This window comes from Sclerotinia sclerotiorum, genomic scaffold (assembly GCF_000146945.2).
Source record: "Sclerotinia sclerotiorum 1980 UF-70 scaffold_1 genomic scaffold, whole genome shotgun sequence".
Taxonomy (NCBI): Eukaryota; Fungi; Ascomycota; class Leotiomycetes; order Helotiales; family Sclerotiniaceae; genus Sclerotinia; species Sclerotinia sclerotiorum.
Window position 1 is genome coordinate 2,636,996 of NW_001820835.1, and position 18,504 is coordinate 2,655,499.

General features: G+C 42.0%; 6 protein-coding genes across 6 annotated transcripts; 4 read left to right on the plus strand and 2 right to left on the minus strand.

The window, feature by feature from the left end:
- Nucleotides 1-903: 903 nt before the first annotated feature.
- On the minus strand, nt 904-3,571 carry SS1G_01022 (hypothetical protein; the record flags this gene model as incomplete). Its single annotated transcript, XM_001598883.1, has 2 exons — nt 904-1,158; nt 1,211-3,571. 2 exons carry the CDS (start codon nt 3,569-3,571, stop codon nt 904-906), a joined length of 2,616 nt encoding a protein of 871 aa, XP_001598933.1.
- Nucleotides 3,572-4,032: 461 nt separating this feature from the next.
- On the plus strand, nt 4,033-5,761 carry SS1G_01023 (hypothetical protein; the record flags this gene model as incomplete). Its single annotated transcript, XM_001598884.1, has 3 exons — nt 4,033-4,160; nt 4,210-4,247; nt 4,566-5,761. The coding sequence occupies 3 exons, from the start codon at nt 4,033-4,035 to the stop codon at nt 5,759-5,761; spliced, it is 1,362 nt and encodes a 453-aa protein (XP_001598934.1).
- A 1,489-nt stretch (nt 5,762-7,250) lies between these two features.
- On the plus strand, nt 7,251-7,457 carry SS1G_01024 (predicted protein; the record flags this gene model as incomplete). The annotated part of the gene is made up of 1 exon (XM_001598885.1): nt 7,251-7,457. The coding sequence occupies one exon, from the start codon at nt 7,251-7,253 to the stop codon at nt 7,455-7,457; it is 207 nt and encodes a 68-aa protein (XP_001598935.1).
- A 312-nt stretch (nt 7,458-7,769) lies between these two features.
- SS1G_01025 (predicted protein) lies at nt 7,770-9,516 on the minus strand (the record flags this gene model as incomplete). The annotated part of the gene is made up of 3 exons (XM_001598886.1): nt 7,770-8,140; nt 8,201-9,236; nt 9,307-9,516. The coding sequence occupies 3 exons, from the start codon at nt 9,514-9,516 to the stop codon at nt 7,770-7,772; spliced, it is 1,617 nt and encodes a 538-aa protein (XP_001598936.1).
- A 740-nt stretch (nt 9,517-10,256) lies between these two features.
- On the plus strand, nt 10,257-12,887 carry SS1G_01026 (hypothetical protein; the record flags this gene model as incomplete). The annotated part of the gene is made up of 4 exons (XM_001598887.1): nt 10,257-10,265; nt 10,318-10,576; nt 10,687-10,726; nt 10,775-12,887. 4 exons carry the CDS (start codon nt 10,257-10,259, stop codon nt 12,885-12,887), a joined length of 2,421 nt encoding a protein of 806 aa, XP_001598937.1.
- A 610-nt stretch (nt 12,888-13,497) lies between these two features.
- SS1G_01027 (predicted protein) lies at nt 13,498-16,627 on the plus strand (the record flags this gene model as incomplete). Its single annotated transcript, XM_001598888.1, has 6 exons — nt 13,498-14,019; nt 14,103-14,292; nt 14,433-15,314; nt 15,657-15,886; nt 15,958-16,201; nt 16,284-16,627. 6 exons carry the CDS (start codon nt 13,498-13,500, stop codon nt 16,625-16,627), a joined length of 2,412 nt encoding a protein of 803 aa, XP_001598938.1.
- Between the last annotated feature and the right edge of the window lie 1,877 nt (nt 16,628-18,504).

Here is an 18,504-nt window from a genome sequence, read left to right on the forward strand (position 1 = left end):
AAATCAATATCAATTCATTTCTATATTATATAATTTTATAATTTAAGGTTTGAAATAAGATTTAATTGATGAAAGTAGACCCTTAAGAAACTATATAATATTATTTGAAAATGATCAAAGGTCTTATATTAATTCTTTTATATTTATAAAATAAAGAATATAAATAATGATTAATAAATTTCTTTTAGATTTCTAAAATAGATGAATTTTTAGCAATAGCTTGTAAAAATATATTTTATTTAAACCCCACCCTCAGCCCTAGCCAGGTAGTAATTTGTCCAAATGATCGAAGGAACGGGTAATATTCGGCCACGGATAATCCTCGGGAAAAGCCAGATAATTCATATGTGATACGGAACTGCAGGTTCCGTTAGAAAACATGCTTGAGGCAGAGCTGATATATGGGTCAATGACAAATTCCAGGGATTTTCAAGGTTAAAGAGGTCGGGAAAGTAGTTCCGCTTGTTAATCTTATCGGTTGTTGATAGACCGACTCGTGCATTGGTCTTGAAGGATGTGGGGATGAAAAGACCCCTCGACATGCTCGTTGGCTTCCAAGTTTTGCCAACTACCCGTGAACAGGAGTTCGCGTTCGCGAGTAGAAGCGCCTTAGAGTTAGTGTAGGTACTAACCAAATACATTCAACTGCAATGTATCATTATCTGGAATGGGGCTGGTGGTAAAACATTGTAATTTTATGTTCATCATATCATAACCAGAGAGCACATCATAAACTAAACAGCTACCGAAACTCCTTACCAAACTTATCCATGCGACCTAAATTGATCATCGAATCCACTGCCAGACTAGGCACGACAAGCTGGCCTTTTTAGCCAAGTACGTAACCGCAAAAAGTATAGTGCTCCCGAATCCCTCCCGTCTTAATATTCATTCATATCTGCATTAAGCCATCGCAGCAGTGGCCGCCCTCTGCCCTCTCTCTGAATTTCTATTCCTCCTTCCACCACCAGGTCTTGCAAGGGTGTACTTTGCGAAAGCACGAGCAAGTGCTTTTTTGCAGCTGACCTTCTGACTACCAACGAAAGAATCAATCGTGACAGCAATAGCTCGATCAATATCTTGCGCGGAGACATATTCAGAAAGTCGCATTCGACAGAATGCTTCACTGATACGCATGATAGCTTCGAGATGACGAACCTAGAAAATGGGTAAGAAAGGTGGTTTAAGAAAGAGGAGTGTATCTACTTACAGTAATAGGATATGCTCCGGTTGCTAATGATTCTCTTCTCATATCTGCGAAAAGCTTCGACACTTTCTCCTCATCAATATTGTATAGCTTTGGACTACATCTTTCTCTAGCATAAAGAATGTACTTCCGAAGCAATTCTTGCTTGATTTCACCTTCTTGCTTGGGCTCACCGCCATTAATAGCGCTATCTCGCATTTCAGCGTCATGCTCTGTTTCCATAGAAGCTTGGTTTTCATCCGTAGGCTGGCTCCCTGGATGAGAACGCCCATGAGACCCCACAACAAATCTGGCAAGCCGTTCATCTTCAGCTGGATCCACAGTATCACGAACAACGCAAAGAATGTCAAAACGAGACAAAATTGGTTCAGTGAGCTCGACATTTTGCGAGAAGGGGATAGTTGAATTATAGCGACCACCAATTGGATTTGCGGCAGCAATGATACCACAACGAGCTTGAAGTGTTGTGACAATACCGGCTTTGGAAATAGAGATAGTTTGTTGTTCCATAGCTTCATGAATAGATGTTCTATCCTGATCGTTCATTTTATCGAACTCATCAATAAGACATGTGCCTCTGTCTGCAAGGACTAAAGCACCACCTTCCAAAGTCCACTCGCTAGTAAGAGGATCTTTGCGTACACTAGCTGTAAGACCAACAGCACTAGCTCCTTGACCTGTGGCAAACACAGCTCTGTGAGCAGTCTTCTCGACATACTTGAGAACTTGTGATTTCGCTGTTCCTGGATCTCCCAGAAGGAGTACATTGATATCACCACGAATATGATGCTTTCCTTGAGCGACTTTTGCGACTCCACCCATAAGTGACAGAGCCACAGCTGTTTTGATATCGGTATGGCCGTAAATACTTGGTGCAATCGAGTTGATAATTTTGTCGACAATTTGAGGATCACGCGAGAGCGCGCGAATCTCATGTTCATCTTCCTCCGTGAGTCTAAAACCAGCAAGCTGATCGTGAGATTTAACAACGTTGTTAGCCTCTAAGATTGTTGCAAATACCGGGAAACCATTTCGGTTATTTAACTGAGCATCGTAGTTATTGCGGTAAACACCCGTTACTTCAATCTCTTCACCAGGCTTAGCTTTATCGATTAAATCCCAAAGAAGAATAACTTCGCGGTGGCGGGGCAGACGACCGGCGGGAACAGTTCCCGGTGATTCTTGGAGAGTCAACTTTTGGTAATTGCGGTAGACAGTCTTTTCAGAGTTGAGGTTGAAAGGACCACGAGATTGGCAATTCGCGCAGAATGAAATCTTAACTTCCACATTAGACTCCTGTTGGAAAGGACCGAGTCTCGTGTGACATTTAGAACAATCAAACATGACATATTTTAGCTGTGGAAATACACCACTTCGACGAGTAACCACACCACTGACTCTAACCAGGCAGTTCAAATGTGTTTGACGTAGTTGACGTAGGGTATAATGAACAGGTAAGTCAGTAATGCGGACATGAATTTCGGAATGAATTTGCTGGTAATCGTTATAATGCAGTAGGGTAACCTCCATAGCAACTTCGTCAAACAACTGAAGCATTTCACCTGGAGCGTTGGCCAAGAAATAGGCGAGAATAGCTTTTGAGGCGGACAAATGATCATAAGAGACTTCCAGCGACTCTGCGTTGACCTCTCCGAGAGTCTTGATGCGACTACCATAAACAGAAACTCCATGATCGTCGGTGTATTCCGTAAGGAAAGCTTTGAACTCTCTCCTAATAGTTCTTTGGACAGATGGTGTAGCAATCCACTCAACCAAACTTGATGACTTAACATCTTGTAAAGTCTCCAAGGATAATTCCTCTTCCATAATATCCTCTTGCATATCTTCATCCTCATCTTCGTCATAATGATGGCGTCTGCGTCTTGGTTGATTCATTAAATCCAGGTCTCCATCCTCATCCTCATCCTGCAAGAAAGCAGCTGGCATGCGACGCTGTCTAGCAAGTTCTCGATCTCGGTGATTCAATCTAGCTTCGAGTTGTCTTCTTGCAGCGACATCTAGCTCTTCATAGTCCCCCTCGTCATCAATGTCCGCACCTTCGTAGTTTCTATCGTCCCGGGCATTGTAATCTCGTTCGTAGTTTCCAGCGAAAAGATCAATTCCATCCTCATCTTCGGCCATCTCGTCTGCATCATCAATATCGAGGGCTATCTCAACATCATCTTCTATCTCGTCATCATCCTCATCTTCGACGCCGTGTCGAATTGGTGCTGGCGGGGAAGATCTGAAGTCTCCAGGTGGACTAGAAGGTGCAGCACCGCCTGGAAGGTCTTCATCTTCTGGTTCCCTGGAGCGCTTGCGACGATTTCGGCTGCTGTCGACACCACGGTTCGCAGACGACATGTTATTTCGCAAAGGGGAACTATCAAACGTAAATAGTCAATATTGTTTAGGAGTAAATAAACGTTTGAGGTAGGGGGAGTTGTGATTGAGGAGATGAATTATGCCCACCTCATAGTATATTAAAGGATGAAAGTTGATGTAAAGTATTAAGAACGGCGCGAGGAAAATGAATCAGTACGAGTGGTGGATTGAGCTGAAGTTCAAATAGAGATATTAAAAGTTGAAGTGCTTGCATAAATTATAAATTAAGAGTTGGGGAAAACACGTAAAATCTGTTGTGTCGACGCGACGCGGCGAAGCTAAACCCATTACAAAGCTGATCGCGTAAAGTGGTTTTTGGCGGGGGCTCAACATTGCGACAATCATGACAATGACAATCATGAACCTCATTCTCATTTTTTAATTTACATTTCTGCCACGACACATTTTCATTTGAGAATAACTTTTGAAAATAACTGACTATGGAATCTTTACCAAATGCGCAGCCAAATGTGCAGCCAGATGAAGCTTCTGCTAGCCAAACCGGTGGCACGTCGCGAAGCCAGAGCTTTTCCTCCCAGAAGTCGGATGATTCCCATACAGCAGCGGAGTATGTCGTGCGAAGTTTACAATTAATTGCATACTAAAAGATGTACTAGATTTATCACATCTCAACTAGAGCTCGAAGCCGAGGCGCGTGAAGCATTACCATACGTAACCATACACTACTGCTCAATTCCATGAATACTTTACTGATTGAGGAAATAGAGTATTGATACCTGCACAAAGCCTCTTGGATCTTTGCGACAAATCTTGTTTGCTTGTTTGACATGCAATCCAGCTCCTTTAAACTCATCCGATCCATATAATCCTGCCGGCGTCTGTTATTCTTGCTCAGTACAATGTCACGGCGAACACAATCTAGTGGAACTATTCAACAAACGGAACTTTACTTGTGATTGTGGCACGACACGTTTCCCATCAACCTCACCATGCAGCTTGCGCATCAATGCAGAGACAAACACAAAGGGTGATGTACACTCAGAAGCTCCAGATTCCAAGAATAAATACAATCACAATTTCAGAAATCGTTTCTGCGGTTGCGCATGCGACTATGATGCTTACAAAGAGAAGGGTACGATGTTTCAATGCTTAGGACTAGGCGGTGCTGATGAAGATGGTTGTGGCGAGGATTGGTGGCATCCTGGATGTATTGTAGGTTTAGGTCCAAATTGGTACGAAACGATGAGCAATAAGAGCTCATCCAAGAATTCGAAGCAAAAGAATGAAGGCCCTTTGGAATCAATTGCAGAAGTTGTGGAACCAGCCGCGATAGAAGCAGATAATGATGGAATTGGGCACAACAAAATTGAAACGAATGCGCCGAAAAGCGATACAGTCGCGCAAGAGGATGAGGAGGAAGATCCACCTTTACCTCCAGGATTTCCTGATGAAGACGATTTTGAAGGATTTATTTGTTACAAATGTGTTGATGCAAATCCATGGATCAAAAGATATGCCGGCACACCTGGTTTTCTCGCGCCTGTTTTCAAAAGGAGTGCTGCTCCTTCTCCTGAGAGTGACATTCCGACCAAATCTATGAATCTACTTACCCCGCCGATACCTGAGTCTAGAAAGCGCAAGTCCGAGGATGATGAGATTTCTAATGGTTCTTCAGCTTCGAAACGAGTCAAGAGTGAAGGAGGAAAGCCAGCCGGAGAGGAATCGAAAAGCAACGATAACAGCACTCCTGCAACATGCAAATTCAAGGCTTTACCAAAAGCACTAGATGGTCAAATGTCTTTGTTTTTCACGTCCGAATTTCGAGATCATCTCTGTCATTGTTCAGATTGCTTTCCAAAACTATCGAAACATCCACAACTTCTCGAGGAGGAGGAAACCTACGAGCCGCCAGTATCAGAAGGGGGTGATGGAGGAAGCACTGTCGGTAGCGGAAGCATATATGATCGTGGCGAAAGTGCTCTTAAGAATGTTGATCGTGTTCGGGCAATTGAAGGTGTAATGGCGTACAATCATTTGAAGGATAAATTGAAGCCATTTTTTCAAAAGTTTGCAGAAAGTGGACAGGCTATTAGTGCAGAAGATATTAAAGAACACTTTGCGAAGATAAGAGGTGATGAACAGGCTGTTAGGGGTGCTGATGAGGGTGCTAAGGCGGAGGATAATAGAAAGGAGCAAAGCGGTTATTGATTGGTGGGTGCGTCGCAACTTGTAGTTTTAATAATGTATGATAGGTATTGATGAGAAAGTTTAATGAATTTTAATTGCTTGAATGTTGGAAACTTCTATACGTTTCGGTGCCGTCCTGCATTCATCAATACTACGGCGCAATGTCATTATACCAAGTGGATTATAACATATTCTAAGAATTGTTAGAACAATCGCCTATCAATCAATCATTGCACACACAAGCATGTTGTATTCAGGGCAGGAAGAATAGATTGGGAACAGGGAAGACGGAAGAGGGTAAAGTGATGAAGGGGAAGATTCAGAAGATTCGGAGTACGAAGACTGGGGCGATGAATATTACAAGTCTTACAATCGACGACGAAGATCAATATCCGCTTATTGGGGTCCCTTTAGATGTACTCCGTAATCTGAACATGGCATAATAGGAGTGGGGGGATAAGGAGAGAGAGATAGAGGAATAGGGCTGCCTGTAATGGTATTATAATTTATAAATGTTTCGCAGAGATTGGATTGACTAAAGATGGTGGGTGGCATGCTTCTCGCATAAAGCTTAGAGAAGCAATGGAATCACAAGGTACTCTTGGGCGAATGAATGCAAGTCGTGCGTGATATCACCCCTCTGATCGAAAAAAGTGTATAAATCATATGTCTCTGCCGTCACAAAGAACAAAGAAGAATCAAGGTTTATTCATTGCAAGGAACGGGACGGGAAACTGTTGAGGTAATCCATTCAACCATACCCATACCCAGTGTTTTCCGATTTCGGCATGATGAACCGGCAAGAGCTCACAATATCGGGCAATCATGATACTTTAAAGGATTTGGTAAATCCCCAGTCAGATTATATAGAGGAATATCATAACCATCGAGATGTTCTAACTTCTAAAAGAGTTAAACAATGAAGTCGATAGAGCCACCGAAATAATCCCTACGCAATCATTAGTTCTTCCCATCCTAGCAAGCCATCAGACCAGACCTAAAGTCCAGCTTAAGAAGGCAATGATTCAATTAAGATAAGAATACATAGGGGCTGCCATGGTTACAGAGAAACGGCAAGCTTAAAAATATATCTGAAAGTTTGTGGGGATGAAGTTTTTGAGGAATGGCTGATGCAGTGCTGTTATGACTTATGTATAAAATTTAGGAATTTATTTTGATTTTTTGTACAGATTTTTGCTGAACAGGTAAGGCAAGGCGAGGCAAAATGATACAGTTTCGCGTGACCCGGGGGCCCCATATGCGCGAACTTCGTTCAGTCTATCGTGCTAAACTAATCGTTAGCGGCTTTGCAAATAGGGTGGGAACTAATCTGGAATATTTAGGAATTTGAGAAAGTATACTCTAGCTTGTTGTTTGGTGCTTTGTCGATTGCTTTGCTTTATGAAACTCATCTTGTAAGTCGTTGCTACTAGAGCACGGAACAGGGTGATCGAGGCTAGATTGGTGGTGTTGGGATCTTTATGCATGTAGGATTGAGATTAGGAGGGTTATGGAGAGGAGGGTTCTTGATGTATGGAGCACTTTGATGGAGCCGGCTACAGACGGGAGACCTCTTAATACATTGAGGACTGAGGCGAGCGCTATTGAGAGGAGGGCTCTTAACGCAGGGAGGAATGAAACGAGGAGAATTATGGAGAGGAGGACTGTCAATGTATGGACTGAGTTGAAAAAAAGCTATAAATATGAGGGCTCTTAATGAATGAAGCACCAAGACGAGAACGGTGATGGAGAGAACGGCTCGAGCTATGCCTGCTAAGGAAAGAATTGTCCATCATAGATAGCCGGAAAATAAATTTCGCAAAAGGCAACCGGTCGATTGAATAGATGGAACCAATAAATTCTACTAGTTATTAATCTGTACCGATAAAAACATAGCGTTGATGAGTAATATTAAATTATGATAGTCATAAACTAATGCGCTGCTACCCATGGTCAACCAACTAAGAGTAATAACCTTTTAACGAGATATCTCATATTAAGAAACATACAACACAATAGAGCCACTATTTCATGACTTTTTAACACTTTCCAACCCTGGCGAAGCATCCTCGCTGCAAGGAAGAAGAATCGATTCACCAGACTCACTGGTAAATAGTCTTAGAGGAAGGGGCTGTGACATCTGTCGTTCACGAGGTTGTGATAATCTCGAAGACATTTGATGAGGATTAGGTCTTTCCTCTCTTTTGCTGTATAAGGGATGATCCACACTATTATTATCAGCCCAGCTGGTTATGCGACTACGAAGTCCCTGGTTGTTTGTACTGGGTGGTTTGCCGAGATGGGTGAATTTCAATAGCATGTTTATGCGATGTCTCCATTGGGAATTGTGGCTTGGGAGAGCTGCTGCTTGGTTTTCGTTGCGGATTTTTTCTCGCTCGTCTGTCTGGGTGTTAGTTTTTGTCTTGGTTATTTATGTAAGGTTTGTGGTTGAAGACTTACTCAGATAACCTTCAAGTGCTGAAATCATGGGTAATATTAAGAGGATACAGGCAACGAATTGTCCAAATTTCCAAGCATTCTGCTGTGTGATGAAGTCTTCCGTGATTTCTAAACCAGGATATTGAGAGCCATCTCTCATTATGAGAGCATGGTTAATGCCAAATATCATTGTGAGTACTATTACAAGAATTGGCAATGGCCAAAACAATACGATGAACCCCTGGAAAACAAATGCTAGCCATAGGCACAATCTCTCTCGACTAGTGATACGAAAGATTTTCAAACACGAACCGTAAAGAGAAAGGCTGAATCCATTTCTAGTACACTGTGGAATGCATTTCAGAAATGCTTGGAAAAAGAGTAACGTTATCATGGCGATTCGAAGCGGATGCTCGTAGCCTGTGTATGGAACCGCTGTCGCACATTTCGCTAGACAAGCTGCTGCTTCTCCATTTATCTTCTCACTGTTGAAAGATCTGAAAAGACCGGATGTGTTCCCAAAACTTCTTGCTCGGGATTGTGCCACAATGAAAAGTAGAAAGTTGCCGATGTATCCACAAAATCTAAGTCCACCCAAAATGTGGTTTTGCGAAAAATGACCGCCCAAGGAAACGAGAGCAACGGCATGCGTGAAGCTTGGAAACCAAGCTAGATACACGATAATGTTGTAATGATATGTGCTGATCGTATCAAAATTGTAGAGACCAGCAATCATAACAGCTAAGCCTATCACTAGTTGTTGGTCCGCAAGTGAGAGAATGAGAGGGGACAAAGCAGCATTCAGTAACTTGTATCTGTGGAGGTTGGGCTTCTTGGAATAGAGGAGCAGAATCCATCGTCTGTAAAATCGCATCCTTTCCTTGGCCAGGTGATAAAGTTTGGCAACTGTATCCTTGTCTGGCTTGTGAGCGAAATCATGATACTCAAGATCCGCTTGTTCCGCGTACTCGTGGGAATGAAGTGCAAGCTGGCATTGGAGACGTAAAACGGCGGCCAAGAGAGTTAATAGCGCTGTGGTGATGAATGAGATGTAAAACTTGACCAAAAGTCAGTGATATTCTTGGTATGGGGAAGCTCGAAGGCTGAATATCTCGAGGAAAGCATACGCCGACTCCTTCGATTTCAATATTAACTGAAAGTGGACCGCAGTCATTTGGAAAACTGGAACATCCCGTGGCACTCATGATTTTGGCTTTGCTGTAGATTTCCAATAGTCTTCGAGTCCAGAGAGACCGTAGAAAGACATTGAACTGACATAGAGAACAGAAACGACGGCATTCATCAATATAGGAAGGAACAAGCTTGATGGTAGCCATTGTCTTCATTTGAGTTCAACGATGATGTACCTGAGAAGACTAGAAGCCTATAGATGAACTATATCTTTGTTGCGCTTGCTTCAAGACAAGATTCTACCAAGGTAGAAGCCGCAAGTAATGCTCTATGTAGAGCTTTGGGAAGAGCTAGCTGTAGGTCCAGAATCATCAACGATAACACGGTTAATTGCTGCAAGCAATTTCTATTATCACTGCCTTCATAGATGCAGAGCCGTTAGTTTCACATCAATGAGCTTGGTGGTTGAGAGTAAATGGAAACCTTGGAACTAATATTTCATGTCAACTTCAAAAAAGAGGTCATTTTGCGTCACGAAATACCATCCAAATGCAGCGGCTAGAGAATTCTTGTTCAGTCTCCAATTGCAAGAATTTCAGCATATAGAAGTCAATCTCAATAGAAATAATCAATGGGAGTACAAAGCCCTGGCGCCGTCATCATACAGTAAAGATTTATGAAGCTACTTTTCGAACACTTTTTATATACGTCGCTTGGCACAGGTCAAGAATTTGAATAATGTAGTAACTCTCCACCAATCACATCGACGCCGATTCAGGACATAACCATTAATCCAATTAGTGTTAGCCTGGCAGAATTCTTGTGACCACTTTTGATTACTCGACTTTGATAGGTTATCGGCGGATTCTGGTGGTTATCCGATAAAATCTGGAGAGTATTTTTGAATTTATTGAATCTCAAAAAGTAATCAATGAATTCTTGAGCTATGTTATTGGTAAGTATCATATCTGATCCAAAATTGCTATCGCTGATGATATTTCCATTAGAGAATTGGTCCCAAGGGCCTGCGAGTTAGGGCTTCCCGTCCTTTATACGAATTGGGAGCTCTACGCGGGGGTTATCGTGCATATACAGCGACGGCAAGACGTTGGCAAGATGTTTTTCACTCGCAGACAGAAGATCCAGCTTCTTCAGCCATTTTATCCTCCCTGAAAACCACACCTCGAGTTGCGCAGACCCTCACAGAGAAAATTGTTCAACGATATTCCCTTGGACTTGCAAAGGATAAGTTTGTGAAGTCTGGAGGTATGGAATTACCATTTTATAACAGGAACCCCAGGAAACATGCGATTATCGAATTTGCATTCGCTATGGGAGTAGCTGTTTGGAAAAATGTACTGACTGGAAATGTACAGATTATGTTACCCTGTCCCCGCATTACTGCATGACCCATGAGTGAGTCAATACCTCCAAAGGTGCACTCATTATTCTAATATCACCTAGCAATTCTTGGCCTGTCGCAACCAAATTCATGTCGATTGGCGCAACTAAAATCCACAATACGAATCAAATAGTTTGCACCCTCGACCACGATGTACAAAACAAGAGCGAAACAAACCTTAAGAAATACAAACAAATTGAGGAATTTGCACGGCAACAAGGGGTGGACTTTTATCCGGCAGGACGAGGAATTGGACATCAGATCATGGTAGAGGAAGGATATGCTTGGCCTGGAACTGTCACCGTCGCTTCAGACAGTCATAGTAATATGTATGGAGGTATTGGATGCTTGGGTACGCCTATGGTACGAACAGATGCGGCAAGTATCTGGGCAACAGGTCGAACATGGTGGCAAATTCCACCAATCGCCAAGGTAACCCTTACTGGAGTGTTACCGATTGGAGTTACAGGGAAAGATGTTATCGTTGCACTTTGCGGTTTGTTCAACAGTGATGACGTTCTGAACCATGCCATTGAATTCACGGGATCGGAACAAACGATGCGCAGTCTCTCTGTCGATGACAGACTTACTATCGCAAACATGACAACGGAATGGGGTGCTTTATCAGGATTGTTTCCAATCGACTCAGTCCTCGAGTCCTGGTTAAGATATAAGGCTACCACAAGCGCAATGTTTGCTCCCGAAAATGGCAAGGAACCCCGCTTTACCCATGCTCGTATTGATGATCTCGTCCAAAACCAGCTTGTAGCAGATAAGGGAGCTACATATGCTAAATCTTTATACCTCAATCTTTCAACTCTCTCTCCTTACGTGGCTGGCCCTAACAGTGTCAAAATTGCCACACCTATCCGCGATTTGGAAGCCCAAAAGATCAAGCTCAACAGGGCATACCTCGTTTCGTGCACTAATTCTCGTGCTTCCGATCTCGCTGCTGCTGCGAAGGTTTTCAAGGACGCCGCTGAGTCTTCTCCTGATAAGACTATTCCTAAAATCGCCGAGGGTGTCAATTTTTACATTGCTGCTGCTTCCATCCCTGAGCAAGAGGCTGCCGAAGCGGCAGGTGACTGGCAAGCACTTCTCGCAGCTGGTGCACAACCCTTACCATCTGGATGTGGTCCTTGTATCGGTCTCGGTACTGGATTGCTAGAGCCAGGCGAGGTTGGTATTAGTGCAAGTAACCGAAACTTCAAAGGACGCATGGGATCCACCGACGCCAAGGCATATTTGGCAAGTCCGGAGCTTGTCGCCGCTAGTGCTCTAAGTGGCTATATCTCCAGTCCTGGATGGTACGAGCAACCCGTTGGGGTTAACAAAGTCGTTCTAGGTGAAGGTAATGGAAATGTTGAAGAGGACAAAGCCATTAGCATCGAGGAAGCACTCGAAAAACTTATCTCGCAAGCAGAGTCGATTGTCGACGGAGCTGAGTCTAGCCTTTTCGGCACTTCCTCGAAATCTGACGAAACTGAAACCGAAACTTTGACTGAGATCCTCCCTGGTTTTCCAGAAAAGGTTGAGGGAGAGATTGTTTTTTGTGATGCCGATAACGTCAACACTGATGCCATCTATCCAGGAAAATATACCTACCAAGATGGTGTCTCGGTTGAAAAAATGGCCGAAGTGTGCATGGAGAATTACGATAAGGAATTCCGCACAATCGCTCGTGAGGGTGATATTCTCGTCTCTGGTTTCAATTTCGGATGTGGTAGCTCAAGGGAGCAAGCTGCTACGGCGATCCTCGCCAAAAAGATTCCTATGGTAGTTGCTGGAAGCTTTGGAAACATTTTCTCCAGAAATAGTATTAATAACGCTCTAATGGGAGTAGAAGTTCCAAGACTGGTACAAAGATTGAGGGAGCACTTTGCTGCTTCTGCACCAGTACCAAAGAAAGAGGTTACTGAGCCAAGTGAAAACAGCGAAAGTCTTGACTCACCAAAGCCAGCTGAACAAGCTGTGCCACAAGGAGAGAAGATCTTGACTAGAAGAACAGGATGGAAGTTTGTGTGGGACGTTAGACGAAGCAAAGTAGAGGTACAGGAAGGTGAAGGCGGAGAGAAGTGGAGCCAAAAGGTTGGAGAATTACCACCCAATGTGCAAGAGATTATTGCTAGAGGAGGTTTAGAGAAATGGGTAAAGGCAGAGATCGGGAACAACTAAAAGTGGGCTCTTGGATTGGGAGTTGGAATTTTAAATGACATGTATACTTGTTATCTGATGAATCAAAAGAATCAAGATATTTCAGCTAGCGTTGATCTGTCAATATGTGAGTGAGTATATGCCAGCCTTGTTGGTCCTAAGCTGAAGAGATTAGAATTTAATCAGCTATAAGAAAAATACCTCACATAGCATTGAATGAGACATGGCTACAGACTTCATTTCTCTTGATGGGCTAACCATGATGAGATTAAAGACACTGTTGTGCATGTGGTGTGAAAGGTTTTCCAGATGAGAGTATATTCACACTTCAAAATTGGAGCTAAGAAGAAGTAGTAGAAATTAATAAATATTGAAAGAAAAAACAAGTCCCATAACAACATCTTTCTGTGGTAAACTCAAGGTGGCTTATAACACTGAGAGGTGGGATCTTCATAGTATTTGATTTCTTTCGATTATAGATCAGGTTATTTCATTCCACTGGTTTTCTTTCAGGGTCTTAACTTTTAATTAATTTCTCACTTTGAAAAATCTGGGCAAGTAGTATTTCTGCAAATACTTTTTGCCAAATATTTTCAAACAACAGTTTTGAAAGATACAATTGGCAGTAGTAATGTTTCTTTCCAACTTCGTCTCTCTCCTTTTGTTCTCTGACTTGGCAAGAGCTTGGGTGAGCGATGAGGCAGCAAAGTCAATGGGTGTTGAAACCTTGGTAACCTTCACAAGCTTAACAGAATCAGATGAAACTCACATTCCAACTCCAAATCCACCAGAAACTGCACATTGCGTCCTCGTCGATACCAGTACTACACTTACTTCTCCATCTACAATGAAATTTTTTTTTCCACTTTCCTTGACAGCAACATCACGCAGTCTTAGTGAAAATGACTCCAAAGCAGCTCCAACTACGTCCACCAGATCCAGCCCTACTGATGCCCAAATTTCAGAACCGCCTCTAAGCACACAAGCTTCACCAATGGAAACGGGATTTAGCACTCCAGGCCAGTTCAAAGTCCAGATTCTTCAAGCTCAGAATTGGTACAGAGCTGCGCATGGTGCAAAACCGCTAGTCTGGAATAATACCCTGGCTGATACCAGTTCTGACTGGGTGGCAAGATGTGTTTGGGAACTTGAGGTATGTTGGACTTCCTAGTCTGAAGCATTCCGTTATCGTGGCTACTTTACATATAATCGTTGTACTTATTCTCGGGATCATAGTCCACTCCAGACATAGGCAAATCATTTGTATCTGTTATACCAACAAGTGTCTTTGGGATTATAAATTACTTGGGATTGGAACGTCAGTTCTATAACTGGTCGGATCCAGGAATGAATAATTCTACGAAACAATTTACTCAGATGGTATGGAAAAATACAACACAGGTTGGATGTGCTTGGAATAATTGCCGTGAGTATTCCTCTATAATTTCTCACACTGTTGAGAACAAGATCTTTTGTGTCACTTGCCACTCTCGTTTTATGGTCCCTTGAGGAGAAAGAGAAACAAGAGAGACAGAGAGAAAACGCTAAAATCCAATTTTGTGCTAGCACCCGGATCATCACCAGACCCCTCTCCTGCTTCAGCCGAAGTTGCACTATTTCTATTATGTCAATACTACCCCAAAGGAAATCAAGGAAGCCTCAAAGACTGGAGTAACAATGTGGGAGAGTTAGAATCCGGGAATTTGGGGGAAGGCGTTGTTGCCGTTGATGGTTTTGGTCTGAGCAGTTCAACCGGCACGAGTAGTACTAGTAGTACAACTAGTAGTTCTTCCGCTGCTACTGGAGTGGATAGCCAGGGGGTTGCCAATATGCTTCATCACAGTCTTTTTGAGGTGGTTGTCACCTCGGCTTTTGTCATTGGTTTGGTCGCTGTGTATCCTTCGATTATGGTCCCTCTTCTGGCTTTTGGCTTTGCTGATGCAACATCTCAAGTGGAAATTTCTGCTTCCCTTACAGGAACTCAACATATGGAAGCGGTGTCTAAGCCAACCATTACACCCACATTCAAAACTCGGGCTCCTGCAGCGGAGACTGTGTTTCGCTCATCTATGCAGTTTCAATCGTTGATGCTTGAAGGTGTGAACTGGTACAGATATAAATTTGATACTATAGCAATTGTTTGGGATGAAAGTATCGCTTCTGACGGTGAAGCTTGGCAATATGTGATATGTCAGTACTATCCACCAGGGAATCCAGATGGACTTTCTTATGACGATCCGCAATGGGTTGAGAATGTATGGAAGTTAGGGTGGGAAGCCTTAGATGAAATTTCTGACGGGATTTCAAGATCTTCACTGTTTACCAATTCAGTCAGTACAAAGACCGCTACAAAAACACTTTCTAACCACCCATTGGACTCAACCACTTCTGCTCTTACAACCAGTACCACTGCTACGATATCCAGTATTGAGAGTGCAGGTATAGCAAGTACGTTTGAGCGGACCTTCTTCACGATGATTATCAGCTTAATGATTGCTTGTTCAATCACTACGCATCCTTCTGTCTTGATTTCTTTTCTTCTGAGCTCTAGCCCTGTGATTGCAATGCCGCAATCCGATCTTTTGACCACAAAATCATCAACTACAGGGCCAGCTTTTTCCTCAAACCCACTACCAAGCTCAAAGGTAATTCAAACTTCGACGCCCATATCCATACAAATAACGGCCACCGAAAATCTGAATGCAATACCCATTTCGGCAGAAAGATTCGTCACAATCATACCACGACCTTCCCAAACTACAACAAATGACATATCTAGATTATCTACAGTTAGTGTCACATATACACCTTACGTATCCGGTCACTTCAACATGCCCACACTGAATACCCAAGCTCAGCCATGGCAAACAGGATACAGTTCCCCTACACAATTCCAAGCCCAAATTCTTTGGGGAATTAATTGGTATCGAGGTTTATTCAAATACGATGACCTTATTTGGAATGATACTATAGCCGGTTGGAGTGCCGATTGGGTTCATTGTTGTGATTGGAATGATACGGTATGTTTATTTTTTTTATAATTCGTTAACCTTACATCATCTGTTTTGATACTAATGCTTAGTCTTCACAGTTAGTTGTGACGGATCCAGATCTTGGATCTACTAGCTTTATGGCTATTAATTTAGGTGGTATGAGTGATGCGCCTGGTGTATTAGATGTTGTTAATGCCTGGGGAGCAGAATCTGTTGAATACTATAGTGCGGATGGTGGTCCAAAATTACCAACTTTCCCCATTGGCAGTATTGCTAGTGATGATTTCACACAAACGATATGGAATGGAACAACGCAGGTTGGATGTGGCTGGAATAATTGTCGTATGTTTGTTATCTTTCTTTTATGAAAATCCGCTCCTAGCTATCCTCCTTCAATAAATAAACTAACATCAATCCCATCCAGCTGCAGGTTCCGCACCAACCTTCACAAACAACTTACCCTGGCAATTCACATTTTGCCAATACTATCCACAAGGAAACATCGGGGATACCAAATCATGGTATAATAATATCCAGCCCATAAATTCAGGAATCATATCCCAACTTGTCCACGGAATCACCTCAAACGATGCATTATCTAGTGTAGCTAGTACAACTACTACTATGCCAGGACATCATTCTAGTACTATTACTACTACTGGTACAAGTCATACTTCTACAAACGGGGTGGAGAAATTGGATAATTTTTTGTTGGTGGTGGTGATTGTTACTATTAGTTCGGTGGCTGTGGTTCTTGGTTTGGTTTAGAGGGGCATTTATGTATGTATAGGAAGGAGTGTGCTTGAGCATGCGTGGATATAATAGGGATTCTTAGCGCGGTCTCTTTTCAAAACCTAGTATTGAAGAATAGAAGTGAGATTTTTTAGGCCCCGAATTGATGCTATTTTACTCGTTTTGTTGTGTTGATTAATATTCGTAGACTTAAAGGTTACTAGCAAGATTCAGATGTCTATGTCTAGGCTTAAGAAATTAAATTGATAGGAAATTTTACTCATGAATAACTTATAAGCGAAGGGGGAATTTGAAGCACAAATCGAGCCTCGGTTTATTAGTGAAAATATAATCTTAGATGTGTGGATGTGGATGGTAGGGTGAATATCCCTAGTATCTCTAATCATTGAGGATGATCATCTAGACTAATCTTACAATTGACTATTTTATTCTGGTCCCGGAATATTGCATTTCTGTTAAAAGGAATAGAAGTTACCGGTACTAATCACGTGTCGTGATTAGTAATACGGTTACCTAAACAGGCTAGATTAGACGAACCATAAGCAGGCATATTGGTCCCCTCCGAGGATACCAAGAGGATATCTTAATATGCCTACACGTGTAGTAATATAGTCAAAATAGAGGCCTCTTCCACCCAATCTTTTAACAATTTCCAATATTTTGATTAAAATTAGTCTTTATATCTGGTATTTATTACCTATTTTTTGATCTTTTTCTTTCAGATCTATATCCAAAGTCTTCCTAGTAAAATCTTGTTTTAAGTAATACCATCTATATTCTATATGTCTATACATCTATTAAAATCCCAAAATTTGATATTTCATTCTCACAAGCTAAAGTTCAAATATATTTAATTTCTGCGCAATTTATACAGTCGTTCTTACTTTAGTAGTGAAAAAGAGAAATCAAGCGATTTCTCCCGAAATGCTCAAACTTCCTCAGGATATGATGGTGTGATTGATGTTCTTCTTTATATATAAGGTTATACAGTGATTCTTTTTCTTCTGATTTGCGGATAGGATTACAATTGGAATTGGGATTGTAGCTCTGAGCTGCAGGTCAAGGATGCAAATGAATTGGGAACTTGAAGGGGTGTTCCTAAGCTTCCTATCATGATTTAAGTTGTCAAAGTATTATTATTATACGAAAAATTCAAATAGTATCGATGTTTAGTTTCGATAGGAGTAAGGTTAGGATTAAATATATATTATATTATATTTTTGGGGCCAAGAAGCTGTATATGAAAGTTGCTGATACAACAATGATCCTTGCTTTCACATCTATAGGAGCAGGAGCAAACACCGATGATAAGTACATTACACGAGTTAAATATACAGCGTAACCTTAAAAGTTGAGCAGTTAGTTAGCTTGGTCAATGTGATGAAATTTCTCATTAGATAGATAAGGTAATGCTATAAATGAGAATAGTAACCACAGGAACAAGCAGATAACTGTCACGATTCACCATCACGTCGGACAAGTAGGGATCACGTGATTAAGCCCCAGGAGCGTAGGCTCCTCCAGGCTCCTGCAGGCTCCTGGAAAGGATCAGTATATAAACATTCATTATTTTCATAGTATAGGAGCTTCGTGCTCAACTTAGTTATCAATTAGTTTACCTACATTCTACTTGATCTAGTAACGAATTCACTTCCAAGTTGTTACGTGACGGTTGTTATCCCACTAGTGGCTCACGTGCACTAGCCCTGTATATAAAGACCTTCTTACTTAGAATCTTCTTAGTTCTTTAGTTTTAGATTCTAAGTAATTGAATTGACTCCGTTTACGACTTTTCCGTCACACAAGTGAATACCAGTGATAAAGCCTTAACCCACAACTACCAACAAGATGAAACCTCAGGCAGCTGCTGCCTTCAGTACAGTATCGTTACA